The sequence below is a fragment of the Aythya marila genome (genome assembly GCF_965140915.1).
Source record: "Aythya marila genome assembly, chromosome: 11".
In the NCBI taxonomy this organism is placed as follows: Eukaryota; Metazoa; Chordata; class Aves; order Anseriformes; family Anatidae; genus Aythya; species Aythya marila.
In genome coordinates this window covers 11,265,651-11,291,878 of record NC_139052.1, presented here as the reverse complement: position 1 = coordinate 11,291,878, position 26,228 = coordinate 11,265,651, and the positions used below count along the sequence as shown (strand labels likewise).

General features: G+C 45.7%; 1 protein-coding gene across 1 annotated transcript; it reads left to right on the top strand.

Annotated features, from left to right (window-relative positions):
* Window positions 1–11,126: 11,126 nt before the first annotated feature.
* LOC309882256 (olfactory receptor 5V1-like) lies at window positions 11,127–12,065 on the top strand (the record flags this gene model as incomplete). The annotated part of the gene is made up of 1 exon (XM_082769159.1): window positions 11,127–12,065. One exon carries the CDS (start codon window positions 11,127–11,129, stop codon window positions 12,063–12,065), a length of 939 nt encoding a protein of 312 aa, XP_082625285.1.
* Window positions 12,066–26,228: the final 14,163 nt, after the last annotated feature.

Genomic DNA, 26,228 nt, shown 5'->3' with positions numbered 1-26,228 from the left:
CCCATATATTTATGCATTTGATTTGTCCCCCGAAACTCTACTTACAGAAATGAAAGCTTAGGTATCTACCTGGCATGTGGACACCTGTGTGAGAACCCACAAGTTTAGAAGTCATAGAATCATAGAAGTCCTTAGTACTTAGAGATAGGGATTGCAAAGAGTCAGAACAACCTAAAAGATACAACTACCATGGTTCTGCTAAAGAAAGGCACTACAGCAAACACTCCATTGAGTTCTTAGGTGCCAAGGACAGAATTGCACAAGAGTCTTGATAGCAAGACTATCACCATAGCCACAAGATATTCAATACAAACAGCAGTGAGAGTAACCTTGCTTGACTTCAACTTACTGAAGTTATGAGCATTAACCTAATCAAGTCAGGATGAATCACACTTAACTGAGGATAGCAACTCAGGTGCATAAAGAGAAACCATTAGTAATAACTTCGTGACTTATTAGATGCTGCAGAATAAATCTTTTGGTTAGCAGATTCAACACTAGATCAGTCAGAGACTACCCCTTTTTGAAGTTACGGGTGGAGGCCATTGAGAGCACTGTAGGACATTCACAATGACAATAAATGCCTGTTTTTAGGCAGTTAATTTTCTTCCCAGGTATACACTTCAGATAAGATGAATGGCACTCTATAAAGACTGATGATACTAACTAGGATTTCAATTTAGTTCCTGTCTAAGATGTCTTCAGATGATCAAGATATCCATCTGGGGCTGGTAGACAGGGAACGGGATAAAAAAGGAGCTTGCATTTAATGTTTTAATGTTTAATGTTTTAATTAATGTTTTAATGTTTAAATTAAATTTAATTTAATTTAATGTTGCTTTAATGGAGGTTTTCACAAAAGCTCTCAAAAGTATGCAAGCAAGTAGATGCTTTCATTCTCCAATTCAAAACTATGGAACTAATTTTCTTTGCATTCTTTTCTGTTTGTCAGCCACCTATCTGCAACACCTGAATGATTAACTACTCTGGTCTGACACAGAAATTAACAAATTGTAGGTTCATAGGATAATTCAGATAGGCAGAGATCTTGGGCAGTCTCTAGCCCAACCTTTTGTCCAAAGTAGTCAGCTATGAAGTCAGACCAGGTTGTTCTGGAGTGTTTCTTATCAAGTGTTGACATGCTCAAGGGCAGAGAGTGAACAGTCTGTTTCAGTGCCTGTACAAGAGATCCCTTCTCAACTACATTATTCCATGATTTTCCATACAATTTTATTTTGCGTAGAGACTCAGAATCATAGTACTACTACAAAAAATGCAAATAAAGTAGATGTTAGAGCAGTCATTTCATTATTTTCAGACAGATTTGGCTAGAGTTCAAGAAAAAAAAAAGAGGGTTTAGGATCTTTGGAAGAAGGGGTGGGCCACTCAGGCAGAATACAAAGATGTTGTGAGGCTGTGCAGGGAGAAAATTAGAAGGGAAAAAGCCAAACTGGAGTTCAATCTGTTTATTGCTGTTAAAGACAATTAAAAATGTGTTTATAAAGACATAAAAAAGGAAAGGAGGACTAAGGAGAATTTCAATCTTTTATTGGATGTGGGGGAAAACACAGTGGTAAGAGGTGAGGCTGATGTACTTGATGACTTCTTTGTCTCAGTATCGCATTGAGATATTCATAATGTTTTAATCAAATAAGTGTACTTCTGTCAGATTTTCCTTTTGTAAAATAATATATGCATTTGTTTTCTTGTCTACTTACCAATATTTTTTCCAACCACAATATATGTAAATATTTATTTTAATTCTTGAACAAACATTGACAAAGACTGTTGTCATTAACTTTAATTGCTAATCATCTTTCTGCTCATCTTAATGTACCCACATCTATCTGTCTGTGCACTTTGTCATCATTTGTCAATCTGTAGCTATGTGACCAGTGTTTGCCATGTTGGTACATTTTCCAGTCATGTGAAAATAACTGAAAAGTCATCTTCAAAACACTATAAAATCCTAAACATTTTCTAAATTATATAAGTTCTGGCAACTGCAAAGATCAATCATGCTGATTGCATGTTCAGCCAATTTTACAAGAAAAGCAGCAGAGGACATTGAAGCTAACACAGAAGTTGCAATGCAGTTTTACTTCTGCTGTGGGAAGAGTTGGTGAGAAGGAAGATGTTACAAGAGCTACTAATGAAAAAAAGTAACCAGAGACTGTCCACAAGATGTTTGACCACAAATACTGAAAGATGAAAAGTTTTTGAAGTGAATTAATTTAACTTTGTTAGTCTTAAATATGAGAAACAAGAGAAGCCTTGTTACATTTTTTTTTCATTGAAAATTGCAAAGTCTAGCAAAAATCTTCCTCAAAGATGATTTCTCCTATTAGACACCTTCTGACTACTTGCAGAGTCAGAAGTAAGAGTAAGCTTATAGCGTCCTTACTTTACAAAGACTTTGTGAAAAAATTACTGTGAGAAGGTCAAACACAGGAGTAAAGTTTCCTGAAGTTTTAATGGGGCCTTCTGAGGCTATTAGAAATAGAGCTGTTATGGGAAATCCTAATGGCCCTCCGGGGAGGAGCTGATTAGAGCAGAAAAACAGAGCATGGTTACAGGCAAAGAAAGGAAGGAAAAAATGCTTTCATGAAGCAACCCCTGTGAGGTATCCTGCCAAAGAAAGGAGCAAGGATTTTCAACCTTTGCAGCCCTTGCCTGCCTGAGGTTTCTTTCTGATCAGCATGGAGCATGAAGAGGAGATTGCCTCTGCACTTCCAGGATCCTGGAGAGTGCAAAGGCAGCACAGTAAAGGTGTCTGAGCAAAGGTCTCTTCCTGCTTGCCCTGCTGCTGCAGGAAAAAGTAGCCAAGGGTCTGTGAAAGGGACAGACCTCCCTGTCACAGTATGGCCCAATGATAGTCCTCTTCAACTACAATCACTGTGACTCCTGTCCCATATCTCCTACACCCACACAGCTGGTATCCATCTGGCCTACACATCATTGCTATCCCAGCTGTGGGACTACCCTCTTCCCCTATGCTCCTCAGCCTCAAACAGAGCCCTCAGACTCAGTTTTCCTGCTACACCTCTAGCCTAACCTGCAGGCCCCCAGCAGTCCAGCCTCACAGAGATGGTAGCCAGCTTCTCCACATAGAGCTTTGCTTGCCCCAGACCAGTTTCACTCCCCACCAGACCCCAGTATTTCAGTGATGCTTTGTAGACTGACCCTGCAACCCCTAAACTTCCACTTGCCACAGACCATTCCCCTAGCTTTCCAGAAATGGATGCTTGTTCTTTGGCCATGAAAACATGATCAGTGCTCCCATACATGGAACAGTCCCTCAGAATCTGAGCAGGATGGACAGAGATGGGTGCAGATCCACTACAAGGAAGACATTGATTTGCTGGAATGCATGCAGAGAAGAACAATGAAGCTCATGAAGAAGACAAGAACACCATGGAACAGCTGAGAGCACTGGAGTTGTTTGTGTAAGGATATGTAGAACAAGAGAGTCTGCTTCTTTAAGGGTATTTGGTCAAGGGCCTTTTTTTCCAGGGCAACAAGGGAGAAGAAGAAGGGGAGGCAATGATGGGAATCAAGTCTGGTCAGTCACCCTGATTTATGAGAGCATGTGACAGTGTAGGAATATTTATTCCAGAATGATTATCTGATAGATAACTTCTAAGATGGAAGACAATCATAAGACAAAGACCCCTCAGTCACTAATTGGTGAGCTAAGAAGCTACAGGTGCCATTTCCAGGGAGGATCATGAGAACAAAAGGTTGGATAGGTAAAAACAAATGGATATAAAAGAGCTGGTTGTATGTAAAATGGGGTCTGTAGTATACTTGTCTGGCCAAGCACTGCACCTGATCACCACAGTCTGTCTATCACCTTCCATCTTCCTCTCACTAAATCTTTTCTTAGTTATCTCTCTGTATATTTGCACTTTTTCTCCAAAATGTACATGAGCTGTGAGGATTAAGAACCAGCTACTGCCAAGACCTGGATATGGGTGAGTGAACCTCAGTGTCAGATACTGCAGTCAGGTTGGGAAAGGGCACTCCAGCCTGTGGTGCTAGCTATTGGAATGAATGCAGGGGTCTCAGAAACAGTCACTGGTGGGACCTATGTGTGTGGAAGTGGAATTGGGGCCAGGTACAGGAGCGAGTAGGGGTCCTATCATCAGGAATTGGAGGGGGCAGAGCTCTCTGGATCTGAAAGGGTCCTACAGACTTTGAGCCCAGAGTGACAGCTGCTGGGGGAATTGGTATGAGTGAACTGGCTGGCCTCAACTGGAGTCAGCCCAGTGGTGTAGGCACCCTTGACCTTTGGTGCCATCTACTGGAGCAAGTGGGGGTCTCAATGCCAGCTGCTGGAGCAAATGGAGTTCCCTACTCCAAGCCACTGCAGTGGAAGAAGTGTGTGTTCCCAAGCCAGGTATTGGGACTGGAATTGGTGTGACTGTAAGCATATAGTGTTATATGATACAATATTAGGATGAAGCTAATCTAACTTATGTTCTTTTCTTTACATTGTACTTGAGATCTGCTCCAAGCAGTGATGCTTTGAGTGCATACTCAAATTCATAGCTTGTAATGTATCACCCCATGCTTACTGTTTAGATAGGAAAAAAAGTGGAATAAAGGTATAGGGCTTTGATATGTAATACTAGAAGACTAAACCAAGATGGGAAAGACAGGGTATGGTCCTACCCTTGTTAATCAGGATATCCCTGGAATTATGACACCTTTAAAATATATTTGAGTTTAATTTGGGAACATGCCAGAAGGGATCCATGAAGAGATTCAGCATTCATGCACTGATAAAATAAGGGGTGCATGCAGCAGTAAAACAAGGAACAGAAAACATACATTGACTCTACTACTAGCTATTAGGAGTAAGACTATAATCAACAATCAATATCTGAGACAGATGAAATAAGCTGTGCCTCAGATGCACCCTCTTTTCTCCACTTTCAATAATTTGAAAGATACCTCATGCATAAGAAAATTAACTCCATGTCAGTTGAAAACCTGCTTATTAACTCAGCAGCCCAGTGAAGGTATGTGCAGTAAGAGAAGGAGATGCACTCATATCAGCTGAAAACATGTACTTCATCTTCATTCAGCCTTTGTTACAGTCCCTCACTACATCCTTGTATCTGAATTAGATACATGGATTAGATGTACATGTCTGTGCATAAGGAATAGTCTGGATGGCCATTTCCGAAGAGGGGCAGTCAACAGTTGAATGTTCCCAGGCCCATTGTTCAATTGCAAATCTCCAACAACCATCCTATACTTTGGCCAGATGAACAAGATATGCATGTTAATCAATACAAATTCGTGCATGTTAATTAAATCACATTCCTGCTCAAACCCAGTCTCAGCAATCCTCTCTTGATTTACAGTCACTGGGTATTTCAACGCTAACAAGCCTGACAATATTCTACAGCAAGAACAATCAAGTTCTTATCATAGAGCCTGGCTGTGTTGTCTCCACTCCGCTCCACACTCTATAATGTTCCTCTTAGAGTTACACAAGTTCCCCCAGTGTGATCAACATCTGAGGTTGGAGGCCTAGAAAACTTCTGTGTAGAGCAGCTACACTTCACTCTGGAAGCTTCTTCAGTGTTGTACTTTTTCTTTAAGATGTGAATATAAGTTTAATTTGTAAGTCACCTCAGGCAATTTTCCATAGGGGGAGAAGGGAAAGGAAGACATTTTCTGCTTCAGGCATAAGCCACCACATTCACAAAGGCATAGTATAGCACTGCCTAGCTCCTTGGCTCTCCATATCCTCTGAGTCCATCTTTAGTTGCAGTGTCCTGTTTCCAGAGTCTGTGGTCTACTCAGTAGCCTTCAAAAGCAAGCATTTCAACAGCTTCCCAAGTGTGCATGGCTCCTTCCAGCTGAGGGCATGATAGACTGTTGTGTGCCTGAGAAGAGACTACAGAAACATAGGCTTTGCTAGTAGGCCAAGGAAGGCAGGAGTGAATCATTTTCCAGGGCAGATGTGAAGGCCACATTGTTTGGTATTGCCTCCCATTACCTTTTCCAGGTAATTCCTAGAATAAAAAAATCCAGTGATCGATAGCCCTTCATCCTCTAATGTTAATCCTGTTTTTGGAGAACCAGTTTTTCAAGCTATCCTACTGGATAGTGTTTGGTGCATGCATGGTATTTGGTATTGCACTTCTTTTCTCAAGTCTGCAAATGTATTGCATGGCCAAGAATCAGCTAAGCTTTCTCCTGAACAAGGACTTGAATGCTCATATTTAGGGGCTGATACTTTCCCAGCTGATCAGCCCACGCATTACAATACAGAGCTGAGCCTCATACAGAAGGCAGAGGTGAAGACCGTAGCTTTCCAAGCCTTTTGGGGGAAGACATATAGCTGGAGGTTTATATAAAGGAAACTGACCTGGAGACAGACACTTCTGTTTATTGCCCAGAAAGGCAATCTACACCATGATGGGGTTCATCAGCGCTGGTCATTTTTAATTCAGAGCACAGAAGCAGGCAATTCCAAAATACAGGGACAGAAGTCTGGCTTGGCTTGAGATGGGAAACAAAATAAAGGTTGGTTCCATAGGTCTTAGATAGCACAAAAGTGTTCTGTTTTGTTTTGTTATTTTTTTTTTATTATTATTTTATTACTTAAGTGACTTTTTTAAGTGTGATAACTTATCCAAAAAGATCTTCATAGGTTAACAAGCATGCCTTTATGTGTGTGCACATCTAAGTGTCAGACTATGGGAGACAATGACTGCTGGAGGCCCAGCTGCCAAAGAGACTGTAGAGTTTGGGGGCTTCTAGGGGTGGGAAATTTGTGTGTGCCTGCATGAATGAAGTAGATTCAGGGGGAGATAGTGTTGTATAAGAGAGATTTTAAACACACTAAAGGAAAAAAAATCATCTGCCATTTCCTTTTTATGTCTACCCACCTACATACATGAATATTCATCTACCCATCTACCTAGAAGTAATTCAGAATTCAATGAATTAATATTTAAGTATTTGATTTCAGATTTAGGAATAAAGAATTCTTCTGTTTAGTTAAGAAGTTTTAATTACAGTACATTATTTTAAAATAGAGATTAATGAAAGCTTTGTGAAAAGTTAAAATTGACAATAAAGAGAAAAGATATATGGAGAATCTTCTTGATTTATTTGTCGTGCAGTAGTAGTATCACAGGTTCTCCACAAAACCAGGAAATTTTGGAGGAAAGCATGGCTGAATAGGTGCTCATTGCCATGTCTTTTTTTTCTTCCTTTTCCTTTTCCTTTTCCTTTTCCTTTTCCTTTTCCTTTTCCTTTTCCTTTTCCTTTTCCTTTTCCTTTTCCTTTTCCTTTCCCTTTCCCTTTCCCTTTCCCTTTCCCTTTCCCTTTCCCTTTCCCTTTCCCTTTCCCTTTCCCTTTCTATCCGAGGTTCCAATAATGCAAACTTTTATTCTCATGCATGGGATGTTATAATTCTTCCTTGCATCATACTTAATAGGAAACAGAGACTAATGAAAAACACCACTTGTCCTGAAAGTCATTCCACCACAAACATGTTATCTCAGTTGCATAAATTGTGGTAGACTCATGAACGACTCTCAGACCACAGTTGCAAAGGTGCTAAAAGGGGATAGAAATCAATAACTCTTTTCTAGGGCACTCAAAGCAAAATATACACAATTACAGAAAGTCAAGCACAGGCTAAAAGTCTTCTTATATAAAGCAAAAAGAGGATTTTTAGAAAAAAAAAAAAAAAAAGAAAAGAAAAGCTATGTCACCTCTTTTTTACTGCTGAGATATAGTATTTCTTTCAGATGGGATGTTCATACTTAGATATCCAGATTATGGGCACTAATACCTAAGCAACTTCTTTAGTTCTTACAAATACAAAGTAAAAATGAATTACCAGGACATGGTTCACTTCACTCTCAGGTAAACACCTGACATAAAGATGAGCAATCACTATATATGATTACATATTTCTATATGAACTGTATATGGACATTAAGATACGGGGGCCTTAAGTAGCTGTCTCAGCTGTTTGTGTTGTAGGCATCAAAGATTATGAGAGTCCACCGTACAAGAGATCATCAATAAAAGGATGTACAATGTGTAGTTTCAGATTATTTGGGAGGGATGCTTGTAATCTTAATTATCACTGCTTTTAATTGACTTTTTTTGTTTCAGCCAAAACATCCAACATATGATGATTTCTCTTGGTCTCAGAATTACTTACTAGGCAGTTTGTGTTTCCAGTATCAGTAAATTAATTTTTCTGTTATCATACAGACATCACAGCAGTCTTCAAAACAGAATGTCTGATGAAAGGCATTATAATATGCAACACTGGGAATATAAGAAACTAACTAATAGCCTGTTGTTATTATTTTTCCTGTCTTGAAAAAAACTCATTAGCTCCTGGCCTGAAATATTAACAGTTTCATACACTAGAGATAATCTTCCCTGCGGAAGTCAGGAAATATTTAGGCTTCCCAAAGTAAGGCTAAGAATTCAGAGTCAGGCATATGAAAAGAGAGGAGCTATAAAAGAAGAAGTGTGTAACAGATTCTTCCACAGTACATAACCAGGAGCCAGGAGAAGCATTTATTTTCCTGCGGTAAACTGTATTGCATGTTTTTAAGTACAATGTTAGACTTAAAGACACAGAGATTGACAGGGAGGTTGAAGACTAGATAAGTAGATCAGAGACAAGAGAGAGAACTTCAAGATTTTTTTTATGTTGTCTTTTTGGAAACATTAACTTATAATTTCTGTCTAACAGTTTCATTAATACAAAAAGTAGTAAAGAGGAAGGAACTGTATCAGTTTAATGTATACTCTTTAGTTCAATCTCCCCAGTTGTGTGTGTCTTTGTCAATCTGTTTACTCAGTTTTAATTTGTTCATGATTTTAATATCAGAGGTAGGTCAGTTCACTGTTATTTTTCTCTTTTCTATGGATTTAGGAATATACACGTATGGACATAATTTTATTATTATTCCATTATGGTATTTTGTACTAACCTAGACATTCTATACATTTTAATATACTTTACAGGGAGAGGATACAAGAATTTGAAACAGGTAAAGAAATCCTAAGAAAATAAGTTATTCCTTTGGTGTGTACATAAATCCTAAAAGAAATAATTCAGTAAAGGTGCAATTTTTTCTTTTTTTCCCAGTACTATGAGTCAGTGAAGGCTTCTGGGAAGGACAAAACAACACATAATCATGTCTCTGCATGTGTATGTTAAAAAAATATATATATATAAAAAAAATCCAATGTAAGCCTGATATGGCTCTGTACACTTAGCAAAGCTCTTTTCAGTTTAACTTTGCAGAAGTTTTGAATGAGGATGCACACCATGCTTGTGATTCAAAGCAGCTCGGCATTCCACTACTGTTATTGCCACCAGTGAAAAATGAATAAAAAAACAGCAGTTTATATTCATTCTTAAGAGGTTTTTATTTGTTTATGGATAGTTTTTTTTAGATTTTTAGATTCTTTAGATTTAATGGACTGGTTTTATTGCCTTTTGTATTGAATAACAGCGTCAATCTATTAAAAATATAGTTAAAGAAAAAAAATCAGAAACTTTTGCTAAAATTTGAAGGTAGATATGGAATCAATTTTCTATTTGTCATCTGTTCATGTTCAGCATTTAGACTCTTTGTGTAGCCAAAGAAATCAGCCTTCCCATTCCAGGAGTGACTCAGAATGTATATGTGAGACAGGTAGAATTAATTTGCTATTAAAGGTGCTAGTGTCCACTTTCTTACCTACTGTCTGCTACAACTAAACTGCAGTATTCTTTTAAAATTCACAAAGAAAAAGATAAATTATCATGGTACTATGATTTTTGTTCAAGTCTTACATAGATGTGGAGATAATATAAACGTAAAAGTAACGCTATTGCATCCAATATAACCCAAGTGAATAACACTACAAAATTTCTCCTAATGGGTTTCAAATGACAGTCTGCAAGTGTTGACTAGTATTGTCAATGTTGCAGAAGACTGAAAGGGTATAGACCATTGATATCAAATTGCAAAATCAATTTTACTCTGCTGACCTAACTCTCTCTCACTGTACCATTCTGTTTGTTTTTTTTTTTTTTTTTTTTTCATGTTAGCTTTCAAAATAGGAATGGTTGAGCAAAATATGGTTTTAATTTGACATACTGTGAAGCTCTTTGAGCTCAAAGAGCTTCATGGTATATAACATGTTCTACAACACAGCAATGTTTGTTTAAAAAAAACACTGTCAGGCATTCCAGAAAATGTCAAAATGTCAAAGTGTCATGATAGCACTGGGATAAAGCTCACACTTTGATATAATATCCCTGAGTGCCAAAAGTACGGCTTAATTCTGCCTGAACTCAGGAGTAATCCATCTGTCTCTTTAGAGAGACAAACTAAAGGAAAGGACCGAGGTGGAAGAAGTGGGAACTCAGTCATAGAGTAGTTCTGCTTATTCAGATGTTAAAGATGCAAAATGGATGAGGATACTTGGTTCTAAGAACTTGAGTCTGAACTCTACAAGTTACCAAAGATTTAGAGCTTAGTGATGTGGTTTAGTGGAGGACTTGTTAGTGTTAGGTCAGAGGTTGGACTAGGTGATCTTGGAGGTCTCTTCCAACCTAGATGATTCTGTGATTCTGTGAAAAAGAACTAAGAAGTGAAACAACCTTGCATAAAGTCTCTAGTTCAAAGTTAAGGTCATGAGTTGTGCAGAACAGACTGGTGCAACTGGTATTGCTGCTGTGTTTGGTCTTGGGCAAATCTGGGATTTAAACCTGTTTGTCAAGAGGAAAACATACTGTAAGGAAGTGAGTGCATTGTAAGGATGTCCTCTTTCCCAGGTTTAGCTGTTAAGGCCTTCCCCTTGTGTGGAATCTGAAAGGCACTCTGAGCAGGAAATTCCTGTTGGACTCAGTGGGCAGGACAGCTTACATCAAAACCTGTCTGCATACCTCTGTTGGAAATTTCTCAGCTAGGACTGAAACTGACTGCACCCCACCCACTGCTGCTAACACTCAAAACTGCACTGAGTTGTCTCTTTTCCTTTCTTTATTACCTGAGTGTCAATTAGTGTAACTTTAATCCTGATTCCGCTTGCTGACGTCATTATTTATTTCTGCTCTTACAGGCCACATACTGTGAATGGCAAACCAAACAAGTGCAAGTGAGTTTGTTCTATCGGGACTTACAAGTGACCCACATCTTCAAAGCCTCTTCTTCTTTGTCTTTTCTGTTATTTATTTTATTACTCTTTTTGGAAATATGTTGATCATGATTGTAATAAGTACTGATTCCCACCTTCACTGCCCTATGTACTTCTTCCTTTTTCACTTAGCCTTCATAGACATCTGTTATGCCACCACCACTGTTCCTAAGATGCTGGTGAATTTCCTAGCGAAGCAGAAAAGCATTGGATTCGGTGCCTGTCTTACACAGATGTCCCTTATCCTTCTTTCAGCTGGTAGTGAAATTTTCATGCTCTCAGCAATGGCATATGACCGATTTGTTGCTGTCTGTAACCCGCTGCACTACCAAGAGGCTATGAACAAACTTTTCTGTAACCAGCTGGTGGGGAGTGCATGGGCAATGGGATTCTTACATTCCATTATAAACACACTGCCAATGTTAAATGTACAATTCTGCAACTACACAGAAATTAAGCATTTCAGCTGTGAGTTGCCTCCTCTCCTCTCTGCAGCATGCTGTAGAACCACCCTCAATAAAGTTGTTCTTTTGTCTTCTGCGGTGATCTTTGGGTCAAGCTCCTTCCTGCTCACCCTCACCTCCTATATCTATATCATCTCTACTGTCCTGAAGATACAGTCTTCAAAGGGAAGGCAGAAAGCATTCTCCACTTGCAGCTCCCACCTCATCATAGTGGTTTTGCTATACACAACTGCTCTGTTCCAGTACACAAAATCCAGCTCAAGTTCTTCACTCATTCTAGATCAACTGTTTTCCATCCAGTACAGCATTTTAACTCCCATGTTAAATCCCATAATCTACAGCCTGAAAAATAATGATATGAAAACAGCTTTGGGCAGAATGTTAGGGAAAATTAAAGTTTCACAATCATTGTAACTACCTTTAAGCTATACATTCCAAATAAATGCACTTTTTAAAATGGAGCTATAAGGAAACAATCTGTCCTATATGTTAAAAGATGGTAAGAGCAGCCTTCACCTCCCACAGCTTTGGACCCAAGACTCCTTCCAGCCCGGCTTCTGGAGCTCAGTCTGGTGCCCTTGGGATGTGGGGTCTCTACTTAGGGCAAGGAACACAGCTGTTGCTTTCCTGTTTGCAAGTGTAACTGGTAGCAAAGCTAACCGCTTATCTCAAAGAATATTGACACAGTCACACAGACTTCCGCAGGCAATGTTTGCCTCTCAAGTTTGTTTCTCTGTATAATTTATTTATCGTTTCCCTCTTTTCCTTCATATTGCATTTGACAAGGTCCTCAATCACACCATCTCACTGAAAGTAGCATTTCTACATTTCCACAAATCTTTATGAATTAGCATGACCTACAATGTTTGTTCTTGTCATTGATTCTTATCACTGATATCATTTGTTGTCCAGATTTGTGTCTGTATGTTCTTATTTATTTCTGCTTCCTTTTTTTTATTTTATTACCCCTTTTTGAACTGAACAGGTCCTACAACTGATACCCTTTAAAGGAGCAGGCATCCCGTTTCCACAATACCATTACACTGTAGAAATCAGTTGTGTCTGTAGTAGCAGATCACTTGTTTTTTCACTTCATGCATTTATTCACATATTGCCTTTACTGCATTCCTACTCTTGCTACTGGGACCTTTCCAGAGGGAAAAAACTAAGATGACAGATGAAATCTAGAACCAATTCAGTGCATAGATAGCTGCTCCTTTAGGTTTGTTCTACCTTCAGTTACATCGTAGTGGAACTATCCCTATTCCAGATGGTATATTGCCTTCACAGCCATGGTGGGCATTCTTTTCCTGCAGCCAGCACTCCTGCTTTCCTGAAACTATGTTTACTGAAATTGACAGAATGGCTCGTGCTCCATTTCTCTAAGAGTTCCCATCTTTCTGTTGTGCACCTGTTTATGCTAGTTGCTGTGGAATGAGGTCAGGGAAGTCCATATAGCTGTGGCAGTGCACCAAGCGTGGGGAATGACTGGCAGGCATGGGAGAGGGCAGGTTTTGCCTGCTGTGTTTCCAGTGGAAAGAGTTAGGATGTGAGGAGAGAGGGCACCTGAGTGCCATGAGAGGAAGAAGGCATTGCACGTTGTGCAACGCATAGGAAGGTGTGTTGTGTGTTGTGTCATCGTGGCAGCTCTTTGTTTTGTTGAACCTCGTGCTATGCCCCATCCCTTGCTCAGGGCAGGGCCACAGCACATGTCCAGGAGGTCCCATGGTGTAATGGTGAGCACTCTGGACTCTGAATCCAGCGATCTGAGTTCAAATCTCAGTGGGACCTCTACTCTGACTTTTATTCCAATCTTCCAAGTTCTTGCCTTCCTCCCTACCCTGTGTTACCAATCCCACCGGTATCAGTGCCCCTCCTCCTACCCTGGGCCCCACTGCCCGCAGTCTCTTGCTTATGGAAACCTGTCACGTGCTCGGGTAGAGGAGACTCTCGAAACCCATGGCCAGTGGCAACTTGGTCATCTCCAGAGACTTCACAACATCCAAGAACGGTACATTGCCATCTTTGACCACTCTCAGATCAGTAGTAGAGGGTTACTGTGCAATGCTTTCCTTGAGGAGTGAGGAGCTAATGGAGGCAGGAAGAGAACAGACCACCACACGTCTCCAGCTGTGCTGCACAAGGTCTTTAATGAGAACGAGAAAATGCAGTGGAGCAGTACAGAGACCAAGAAGATCGTTTGCAGGGTTCAGGGAGGCAGAGAGAACGGCCCATCCATCTCAGGGATGTCTGTCCCAAATGGGATGATCCACGCGCTTCAGCAGTTGAAGCGGCAGAGTGGGGAAGGCAGACACAGCCCTGACCCCCCCAGACCAAGGGAGCCCCCAGAAGAGATGGGAACCCCCCCAGTGCTGAGGGAGCTGCCAACAGCAGCTGACAGAGAGGATCCCACGGCGGTGCTCTGAGGGAAGGAGGAGAGGATGGGGCCTGGCAGGGTCACCACGACCGGGGAGGCCTCAATGAACACCGTCGAGTCAGCGCACCGGGCGATACACGGCTCACTGCAGCTGCTGGCAAGTGGGGTTGGGCCAGAGGCACCGCAGGGGGATGGGACACAGGGTCTGCAGCAAGACATCTCTCGTCGAGGGAGGCGAAGCTGAAACACAGAGTAGCAGGGAGGGGATACACACCCCAAGGTCAGCCTTTGTCATCTCCAAAACAGAAGTGGCTGCACTGAAGATTGGGCAGGAAGCACCGGGCTATTTGGTAAGGGTCCCTCTCTTTTCAGGCACTTAATTCTTGCAGAGAGACATCCCTGCAGCTGAGCCCCATCAATCTAACCCTGCTAGAGAGGTCCCCACAGTCCCCAGCTCTCCAAATCCACCCCTTCAAAAGGGAAAGAAGTCACAGGCCCGAACCATCTGTATTGCAGTGCCAATCTGAGGCAGCCCAAGTACCAAACGGAGTCGCCAGCGTGACAGCAATGGGGCCCTCAGGGAGAGCTGGAGCGAGCGCAGGCTTACCTCGTTCCTCAAGGAAAGGGAGAGAGAAGAGAAGTGGATGCAGAGCCTGCAGCAGCATGGTCTTTTATGCTGCATCCCAGAGCCCCACGGGAACAGAAACATTCCTTGCTCATGAAGCATCAAAACACCTCATAGTTGCTTCCTTCAGAGGCCTTGGTGGTGGTTAAGAGCTTGCTTCTTTCATCTGCCAGCTTTTGTTCCTGCCTCATACCACCTAACACTGAAATGATATATCTGTGTCCCAGGCTCCTAAGACCAATTGTGACAGAGGTCTTAGGCTGCCTGTGTGGGATTGTGTGTTTCCGTCATACAAATGTCCTTTGGAGTATCATCCACTTTGTGGTGAGCATGGCCACTAGTCACGGTGATACCCAGCCACAGAGGACAGGAGAAGTCACCACACAAGGGCATTCAGTGCCGAGATTCGAGCTAATTCTGTGAGACATTTCTCCCTGTGGTTTATCACAGATAGGCAGGAGACCATTGAGTAAGCTCAGGTAGATGATCAAGACAGCACACGTGGAGGAGACATGGGCCATGTTTCTAAGATGTTTCAGCAAGGATGGAGTGTTCTGAACTAGGGGATGTCTCCTGAAGGCAGAGGAGAGGACATCAAGGTCATTGTTGACACTTGTCATGCTCTGACAGAGCCCAAACACAAAGTTCAATGAAAGCAGAGTCAAAGGGAGGAAGGGTACACCTGAGGCCAATGCAGTTCTCTCTCAAGTCATCTCTCTGAAGCAGTGAGACCTTTCTCTGTGCCTTCACAGAAATGCAGCAGGTCAAGGCATAGGAACGCGATGCAAGAGATGCCCGCGTCCTTCCCCGAAGCTGACGCACTCTCCAATTGACCTGATTTCCTCAACACATTTGTCCCACTGGCCAGAGGTCTGCCTGGCCTGCTTTTGAGGCGAGGCTTGCAGCAAGGAGCCTAAACTGGAATTGTCTTTGTTCGGGGCCAGGGATGGAGCAGCCCCTTCCATGCATTTCCACGTATAAAGTGAGTGGGGATCTGCCTCCCAGCACACCTGACAGTCATCCCGATGTGGAAGAGCTGGGAAAATCCCTGAGCTGCAGGCAAACATGAGTCACCCAGCTGTGGACAGCAGTGGACATGGCTTTTCGGCCTTAGGCGTGCCAGGAATAGCAGAGCTCTTAGCTTCACTCCTACCTACGTGCTGCTTTCCTTACCAAGGGAGTTTCCAAGGGGCTCTGTACCCTTCCTGAAACACCAGGTGCTTTTACGCATTCTTGTGCTGCTGCCTCCCAAGGCATTCCCTTTGTGTGGCTGGTCTGGGGCCCATCTGATACAGTGCACGCCAGAGTACTCAGGGTCTGAAGGACCCTCTGGAGATCCTTTGGGCTGAAGTTCCGGCCTCAGCTGGCCAAATATCCCATTTATCTCAGGGGGTTCTGGGCCTTATCTGGTTGCCATCTGAACACTGCATCCCCCTCAGGTCGCAGGCTCTTGGTAGCTCTTCCAGGGCTCCACCATGCCCACTGTGACCTGTTTTCTCCAAAGGACAGCTGGCAATTTCCTTGTGGCAGCTTGTGAGCATTGCTTCTCTCTTTGCCCATGTGATGAGACAGGAAGGGATCAGGATGTGAGAGGGAGGGACAGGAAAATCACCCAGCTGGGGCTTAAGGCACTTTGAGCACTTGCAAATAGGCAAGGAAGTGCCTACAAGGCAGCATTATGAAGAAATTGCACATATCCTTTCCAGAAAGGATGGGGTGCTTCTTTTAGAGGACCAAAATACTGATGCACGCAGGATGGGGAATAAACAAGATGAGCTAGAGATGTGTGTGTGTAAGGTGTCTGGCTGTGCAGGAGTTAACTTTCCCCACAGCAGCCCATATAGCATTGTGTTCTGCACTTGTAGCTAGAACAGCACTGATATGGCACCAGTGTTTTGTCTACTGCTGAGCAGTGCTTCCATGCCATCAGAACTCTCTCCAATCCACCCTAAGGCCAGTAGGCAGGGGGTCGGCAAGAGCTGGGGAGGCGGCCTTGGCAGAACAGCCAATCTGAAGTGACCAAAGGGATATTCCCTACCATATGATATCAGACTCGGCAAGAAAAGCTGCGCAGGAAAGGAGAAGGCGGTGCTCTCATTAGGAACACATCTGTCCACCCACGCGACCACTATGCATTTTGAGACCCCGCTTCCCAAGATGTGGCCCAACATAACTTCCCGATGGGAAGTAGTGTATAATTGTTTTCTCTCTCTTTGCTTCCGTACAGCATTTGCTTGTTTTGTCTTCTGGGGTATGTTCTTGGTTGTTGTTGTGTTTAGTTTTGGTTTTGAAGCAGTGTGATCAAAGCAATGCCCACGTTCTTCCCTAAAGGTGACCCACAATCAAATGTCCGTGTGCTGCTCAGCAGCTTCATCCCATTGGCCAGAGGTCTGGCTGGGCTGCTTTTGAGGACAGGCTCATGGCATGAGGGCAAATCAGCCTCCCAGCGCACCTGGCAGTCATCCTGATGAGGAAGAGCTGGGAAAATCCCAGAACTGCAGGCAAACATGAGTCACCAAGCTGCAGACAGAGTGGACTCGGTGTTCTGACCTCAGTCATGCCGGGAACAGGAGAGCTCCTACCCCATTCCACCCAAAGTGCTTCTTTCTTCACCAAAGGCATTTCCAAGGGTCGTTGTACCATTCCTGAAACAACGGGTGCTTTTGCACATTCTTGAGCTGCTGACTTCCAAGGAATTACCTTTGTGCGGCTGGTCCATGGCTCATATGACTTGTGAGACCTAGACTTGAAAGGACCTTTGGATGTGAGCCACTCCAACCCCTCTGACCGCCTCCCCAGAGCATGGTGCTGCGTGGTTTCTCTCCCAGGGACGAGCACCCCCATGACGAGGGTGCTGAGAACTGCTGAAGCAGTTTGGTGCTGCAGCAGGTGGATGGCTGTCCTTTATGCCTCAAAGACTCATAGGCCTGCCCGGGTGTTCTGAAGTCACACCAACTCGAGTGTATTTGCTCTCTTCGTCCTCCTCTATATTTGGTATCTCCGTGGTGCTGGATGATCTAAGGTGGGGTTTCCTCAGCTTCAGAGGGTATGCTGGTGTGTACAACGCCAGTGTTCGGAGCACAGCGTTCTTTCCTCTGAGGTTGGCTTTGAAATGCTCTTTTGCACAACCGTAGCCAGGACTGCACATCTCGGCATCCCTGTGTCCCCAGGCTGCGTGCAGAGCCACTGCCATACTATACAGAGCCTCGGTCATTTTGGAGACCTTCTGAATATAACTGGAAGTGGATGCCACAAAGTTCCTGGGAAGAAGGAAGTGAGGTACACACTCTGCTCTCTGGAGACACTACTCTGCCACCTTTCCAGGCACATTCCTTTGAATCCAGATCCCCAACCTGTCCCTGTCCTTTCCCTTCCACAAGATTACAGCAAAGAGCAGAAGCCATGTGTACGTGTCAGCGGTAGGATATGGGAGCTCATTTTTGAAGCCTGTGGAATCTCTTAGACACAGAAATAAAGTAGCTAGCAGAAAAATGCAAGATAAGGTACAAGACAAGTAGCACAAGGTCGAAGAAGAAGTAACAATTGATGAGTTGAGAAAACAACCAGCACGAGAGGTCCTCATGACAATAAATCAACGAGCAGAATAAGAGCGTGATAGTCGCGTGAACACTACTATAGCCACCAAAGAGCGAGCTTACCTGGTAGCATAAGCAGCATGTGTAAAGATGCTAAGGGTATAAATGTAAGAATGTATACTCAATAAATGCTTCGGTTGCACACCAGCCTGGAGTTGTGTGATCAATTCCCTTCAGTAGGAGGGCTCCAACCTCACGTCCATCCTGTGATCACCAGGATGGAGAGTCGTACTCCGTTTGTCTAAGACGTTCCACCTTTCTGTTGCACACCTGTTTATGCTAGTTGCTGTGGAATGAGGTCAGGGAAGTCCATATAGCCGTGGCAGTGCACCAAGCGTGGGGAATGACTGGCAGGCATGGGAGAGGGCAGGTTTTGCCTGCTGTGTTTCCAGTGGAAAGAGTTAGGATGTGAGGAGAGAGGGCACCTGAGTGCCATGAGAGGAAGAAGGCATTGCACGTTGTGCAACGCATAGGAAGGTGTGTTGTGTGTTGTGTCATCGTGGCAGCTCTTTGTTTTGTTGAACCTCGTGCTATGCCCCATCCCTTGCTCAGGGCAGGGCCACAGCACACATCCAGGAGGTCCCATGGTGTAATGGTGAGCACTCTGGACTCTGAATCCAGCGATCTGAGTTCAAATCTCAGTGGGACCTCTACTCTGACTTTTATTCCAATCTTCCAAGTTCTTGCCTTCCTCCCTACCCTGTGTTACCAATCCCACCGGTATCAGTGCCCCTCCTCCTACCCTGGGCCCCACTGCCCGTAGTCTCTCGCTTATGGAAACCTGTCACGTGCTCGGGTAGAGGAGACTCTCGAAACCCATGGCCAGTGGCAACTTGGTCATCTCCAGAGACTTCACAACATCCAAGAACGGTACATTGCCATCTTTGACCACTCTCAGATCAGTAGTAGAGGGTTACTGTGCAATGCTTTCCTTGAGGAGTGAGGAGCTAATGGAGGCAGGAAGAGAACAGACCACCACACGTCTCCAGCTGTGCTGCACAAGGTCTTTAATGAGAACGAGAAAATGCAGTGGAGCAGTACAGAGACCAAGAAGATCGTTTGCAGGGTTCAGGGAGGCAGAGAGAACGGCCCATCCATCTCAGGGATGTCTGTCCCAAATGGGATGATCCACGCGCTTCAGCAGTTGAAGCGGCAGAGTGGGGAAGGCAGACACAGCCCTGACCCCCCCAGACCAAGGGAGCCCCCAGAAGAGATGGGAACCCCCCCAGTGCTGAGGGAGCTGCCAACAGCAGCTGACAGAGAGGATCCCACGGCGGTGCTCTGAGGGAAGGAGGTGAGGATGGGGCCCGGCAGAGTCACCACGACCGGGGAGGGCTGGATGGCAACCGTCGAGTCAGCGCACCGGGCGACACATGGCTCACTGCAGCTGCTGGCAAGTGGGGTTGGGCCAGAGGCACCGCAGGACGATGGGACACAGGGTCTGCAGCAAGACATCTCTCGTCGAGGGAGGCGAAGCTGAAACACAGAGTAGCAGGGAGGGGATACACACCCCAAGGTCAGCCTTTGTCATCTCCAAAACAGAAGTGGCTGCACTGAAGATTGGGCAGGAAGCACCGGGCTATTTGGTAAGGGTCCCTCTCTTTTCAGGCACTTAATTCTTGCAGAGGGACATCCCTGCAGCTGAGCCCCATCAATCTAACCCTGCTAGAGAGGTCCCCACAGTCCCCAGCTCTCCAAATCCACCCCTTCAAAAGGGAAAGAAGTCACAGGCCCGAACCATCTGTATTGCAGTGCCAATCTGAGGCAGCCCAAGTACCAAACGGAGTCGCCAGCGTGACAGCAATGGGGCCCTCAGGGAGAGCTGGAGCGAGCGCAGGCTTACCTCGTTCCTCAAGGAAAGGGAGAGAGAAGAGAAGTGGATGCAGAGCCTGCAGCAGCATGGTCTTTTATGCTGCATCCCAGAGCCCCACGGGAACAGAAACATTCCTTGCTCATGAAGCATCAAAACACCTCATAGTTGCTTCCTTCAGAGGCCTTGGTGGTGGTTAAGAGCTTGCTTCTTTCATCTGCCAGCTTTTGTTCCTGCCTCATACCACCTAACACTGAAATGATATATCTGTGTCCCAGGCTCCTAAGACCAATTGTGACAGAGGTCTTAGGCTGCCTGTGTGGGATTGTGTGTTTCCGTCATACAAATGTCCTTTGGAGTATCATCCACTTTGTGGTGAGCATGGCCACCAGTCACGGTGATACCCAGCCACAGAGGACAGGAGAAGTCACCACACAAGGGCATTCAGTGCCGAGATTCGAGCTAATTCTGTGAGACATTTCTCCCTGTGGTTTATCACAGATAGGCAGGAGACCATTGAGTAAGCTTAGGTAGATGATCAAGACAGCACACGTGGAGGAGACATGGGCCATGTTTCTAAGATGTTTCAGCAAGGATGGAGTGTTCTGAACTAGGGGATGTCTCCTGAAGGCAGAGGAGAGGACATCAAGGTCATTGTTGACACTTGTCATGCTCTGACAGAGCCCAAACACAAAGTTCAATGAAAGCAGAGTCAAAGGGAGGAAGGGTACACCTGAGGCCAATGCAGTTCTCTCTCAAGTCATCTCTCTGAAGCAGTGAGACCTTTCTCTGTGCCTTCACAGAAATGCAGCAGGTCAAGGCATAGGAACGCGATGCAAGAGATGCCCGCGTCCTTCCCCGAAGCTGACGCACTCTCCAATTGACCTGATTTCCTCAACACATTTGTCCCACTGGCCAGAGGTCTGCCTGGCCTGCTTTTGAGGCGAGGCTTGCAGCAAGGAGCCTAAACTGGAATTGTCTTTGTTCGGGGCCAGGGATGGAGCAGCCCCTTCCATGCATTTCCACGTATAAAGTGAGTGGGGATCTGCCTCCCAGCACACCTGACAGTCATCCCGATGTGGAAGAGCTGGGAAAATCCCTGAGCTGCAGGCAAACATGAGTCACCCAGCTGTGGACAGCAGTGGACATGGCTTTTCGGCCTTAGGCGTGCCAGGAATAGCAGAGCTCTTAGCTTCACTCCTACCTACGTGCTGCTTTCCTTACCAAGGGAGTTTCCAAGGGGCTCTGTACCCTTCCTGAAACACCAGGTGCTTTTACGCATTCTTGTGCTGCTGCCTCCCAAGGCATTCCCTTTGTGTGGCTGGTCTGGGGCCCATCTGATACAGTGCACGCCAGAGTACTCAGGGTCTGAAGGACCCTCTGGAGATCCTTTGGGCTGAAGTTCCGGCCTCAGCTGGCCAAATATCCCATTTATCTCAGGGGGTTCTGGGCCTTATCTGGTTGCCATCTGAACACTGCATCCCCCTCAGGTCGCAGGCTCTTGGTAGCTCTTCCAGGGCTCCACCATGCCCACTGTGACCTGTTTTCTCCAAAGGACAGCTGGCAATTTCCTTGTGGCAGCTTGTGAGCATTGCTTCTCTCTTTGCCCATGTGATGAGACAGGAAGGGATCAGGATGTGAGAGGGAGGGACAGGAAAATCACCCAGCTGGGGCTTAAGGCACTTTGAGCACTTGCAAATAGGCAAGGAAGTGCCTACAAGGCAGCATTATGAAGAAATTGCACATATCCTTTCCAGAAAGGATGGGGTGCTTCTTTTAGAGGACCAAAATACTGATGCACGCAGGATGGGGAATAAACAAGATGAGCTAGAGATGTGTGTGTGTAAGGTGTCTGGCTGTGCAGGAGTTAACTTTCCCCACAGCAGCCCATATAGCATTGTGTTCTGCACTTGTAGCTAGAACAGCACTGATATGGCACCAGTGTTTTGTCTACTGCTGAGCAGTGCTTCCATGCCATCAGAACTCTCTCCAATCCACCCTAAGGCCAGTAGGCAGGGGGTCGGCAAGAGCTGGGGAGGCGGCCTTGGCAGAACAGCCAATCTGAAGTGACCAAAGGGATATTCCCTACCATATGATATCAGACTCGGCAAGAAAAGCTGCGCAGGAAAGGAGAAGGCGGTGCTCTCATTAGGAACACATCTGTCCACCCACGCGACCACTATGCATTTTGAGACCCCGCTTCCCAAGATGTGGCCCAACATAACTTCCCGATGGGAAGTAGTGTATAATTGTTTTCTCTCTCTTTGCTTCCGTACAGCATTTGCTTGTTTTGTCTTCTGGGGTATGTTCTTGGTTGTTGTTGTGTTTAGTTTTGGTTTTGAAGCAGTGTGATCAAAGCAATGCCCACGTTCTTCCCTAAAGGTGACCCACAATCAAATGTCCGTGTGCTGCTCAGCAGCTTCATCCCATTGGCCAGAGGTCTGGCTGGGCTGCTTTTGAGGACAGGCTCATGGCATGAGGGCAAATCAGCCTCCCAGCGCACCTGGCAGTCATCCTGATGAGGAAGAGCTGGGAAAATCCCAGAACTGCAGGCAAACATGAGTCACCAAGCTGCAGACAGAGTGGACTCGGTGTTCTGACCTCAGTCATGCCGGGAACAGGAGAGCTCCTACCCCATTCCACCCAAAGTGCTTCTTTCTTCACCAAAGGCATTTCCAAGGGTCGTTGTACCATTCCTGAAACAACGGGTGCTTTTGCACATTCTTGAGCTGCTGACTTCCAAGGAATTACCTTTGTGCGGCTGGTCCATGGCTCATATGACTTGTGAGACCTAGACTTGAAAGGACCTTTGGATGTGAGCCACTCCAACCCCTCTGACCGCCTCCCCAGAGCATGGTGCTGCGTGGTTTCTCTCCCAGGGACGAGCAGCCCCATGACGAGGGTGCTGAGAACTGCTGAAGCAGTTTGGTGCTGCAGCAGGTGGATGGCTGTCCTTTATGCTTCAAAGACTCATAGGCCTGCCCGGGTGTTCTGAAGTCACACCAACTCGAGTGTATTTGCTCTCTTCGTCCTCCTCTATATTTGGTATCTCCGTGGTGCTGGATGATCTAAGGTGGGGTTTCCTCAGCTTCAGAGGGTATGCTGGTGTGTACAACGCCAGTGTTCGGAGCACAGCGTTCTTTCCTCTGAGGTTGGCTTTGAAATGCTCTTTTGCACAACCGTAGCCAGGACTGCACATCTCGGCATCCCTGTGTCCCCAGGCTGCGTGCAGAGCCACTGCCATACTATACAGAGCCTCGGTCATTTTGGAGACCTTCTGAATATAACTGGAAGTGGATGCCACAAAGTTCCTGGGAAGAAGGAAGTGAGGTACACACTCTGCTCTCTGGAGACACTACTCTGCCACCTTTCCAGGCACATTCCTTTGAATCCAGATCCCCAACCTGTCCCTGTCCTTTCCCTTCCACAAGATTACAGCAAAGAGCAGAAGCCATGTGTACGTGTCAGCGGTAGGATATGGGAGCTCATTTTTGAAGCCTGTGGAATCTCTTAGACACAGAAATAAAGTAGCTAGCAGAAAAATGCAAGATAAGGTACAAGACAAGTAGCACAAGGTCGAAGAAGAAGTAACAATTGATGAGTTGAGAAAACAACCAGCACGAGAGGTCCTCATGACAATAAATCAACGAGCAGAATAAGAGCGTGATAGTCGCGTGAACACTACTATAGCCACCAAAGAGCGAGCTTACCTGGTAGCATAAGCAGCATGTGTAAAGATGCTAAGGGTATAAATGTAAGAATGTATACTCAATAAATGCTTCGGTTGCACACCAGCCTGGAGTTGTGTGATCAATTCCCTTCAGTAGGAGGGCTCCAACCTCACGTCCATCCTGTGATCACCAGGATGGAGAGTCGTACTCCGTTTGTCTAAGACGTTCCACCTTTCTGTTGCACACCTGTTTATGCTAGTTGCTGTGGAATGAGGTCAGGGAAGTCCATATAGCCGTGGCAGTGCACCAAGCGTGGGGAATGACTGGCAGGCATGGGAGAGGGCAGGTTTTGCCTGCTGTGTTTCCAGTGGAAAGAGTTAGGATGTGAGGAGAGAGGGCACCTGAGTGCCATGAGAGGAAGAAGGCATTGCACGTTGTGCAACGCATAGGAAGGTGTGTTGTGTGTTGTGTCATCGTGGCAGCTCTTTGTTTTGTTGAACCTCGTGCTATGCCCCATCCCTTGCTCAGGGCAGGGCCACAGCACACATCCAGGAGGTCCCATGGTGTAATGGTGAGCACTCTGGACTCTGAATCCAGCGATCTGAGTTCAAATCTCAGTGGGACCTCTACTCTGACTTTTATTCCAATCTTCCAAGTTCTTGCCTTCCTCCCTACCCTGTGTTACCAATCCCACCGGTATCAGTGCCCCTCCTCCTACCCTGGGCCCCACTGCCCGTAGTCTCTCGCTTATGGAAACCTGTCACGTGCTCGGGTAGAGGAGACTCTCGAAACCCATGGCCAGTGGCAACTTGGTCATCTCCAGAGACTTCACAACATCCAAGAACGGTACATTGCCATCTTTGACCACTCTCAGATCAGTAGTAGAGGGTTACTGTGCAATGCTTTCCTCGAGGAGTGAGGAGCTAATGGAGGCAGGAAGAGAACAGACCACCACACGTCTCCAGCTGTGCTGCACAAGGTCTTTAATGAGAACGAGAAAATGCAGTGGAGCAGTACAGAGACCAAGAAGATCGTTTGCAGGGTTCAGGGAGGCAGAGAGAACGGCCCATCCATCTCAGGGATGTCTGTCCCAAATGGGATGATCCACGCGCTTCAGCAGTTGAAGCGGCAGAGTGGGGAAGGCAGACACAGCCCTGACCCCCCCAGACCAAGGGAGCCCCCAGAAGAGATGGGAACCCCCCCAGTGCTGAGGGAGCTGCCAACAGCAGCTGACAGAGAGGATCCCACGGCGGTGCTCTGAGGGAAGGAGGTGAGGATGGGGCCCGGCAGAGTCACCACGACCGGGGAGGGCTGGATGGCAACCGTCGAGTCAGCGCACCGGGCGACACATGGCTCACTGCAGCTGCTGGCAAGTGGGGTTGGGCCAGAGGCACCGCAGGACGATGGGACACAGGGTCTGCAGCAAGACATCTCTCGTCGAGGGAGGCGAAGCTGAAACACAGAGTAGCAGGGAGGGGATACACACCCCAAGGTCAGCCTTTGTCATCTCCAAAACAGAAGTGGCTGCACTGAAGATTGGGCAGGAAGCACCGGGCTATTTGGTAAGGGTCCCTCTCTTTTCAGGCACTTAATTCTTGCAGAGAGACATCCCTGCAGCTGAGCCCCATCAATCTAACCCTGCTAGAGAGGTCCCCACAGTCCCCAGCTCTCCAAATCCACCCCTTCAAAAGGGAAAGAAGTCACAGGCCCGAACCATCTGTATTGCAGTGCCAATCTGAGGCAGCCCAAGTACCAAACGGAGTCGCCAGCGTGACAGCAATGGGGCCCTCAGGGAGAGCTGGAGCGAGCGCAGGCTTACCTCGTTCCTCAAGGAAAGGGAGAGAGAAGAGAAGTGGATGCAGAGCCTGCAGCAGCATGGTCTTTTATGCTGCATCCCAGAGCCCCACGGGAACAGAAACATTCCTTGCTCATGAAGCATCAAAACACCTCATAGTTGCTTCCTTCAGAGGCCTTGGTGGTGGTTAAGAGCTTGCTTCTTTCATCTGCCAGCTTTTGTTCCTGCCTCATACCACCTAACACTGAAATGATATATCTGTGTCCCAGGCTCCTAAGACCAATTGTGACAGAGGTCTTAGGCTGCCTGTGTGGGATTGTGTGTTTCCGTCATACAAATGTCCTTTGGAGTATCATCCACTTTGTGGTGAGCATGGCCACCAGTCACGGTGATACCCAGCCACAGAGGACAGGAGAAGTCACCACACAAGGGCATTCAGTGCCGAGATTCGAGCTAATTCTGTGAGACATTTCTCCCTGTGGTTTATCACAGATAGGCAGGAGACCATTGAGTAAGCTTAGGTAGATGATCAAGACAGCACACGTGGAGGAGACATGGGCCATGTTTCTAAGATGTTTCAGCAAGGATGGAGTGTTCTGAACTAGGGGATGTCTCCTGAAGGCAGAGGAGAGGACATCAAGGTCATTGTTGACACTTGTCATGCTCTGACAGAGCCCAAACACAAAGTTCAATGAAAGCAGAG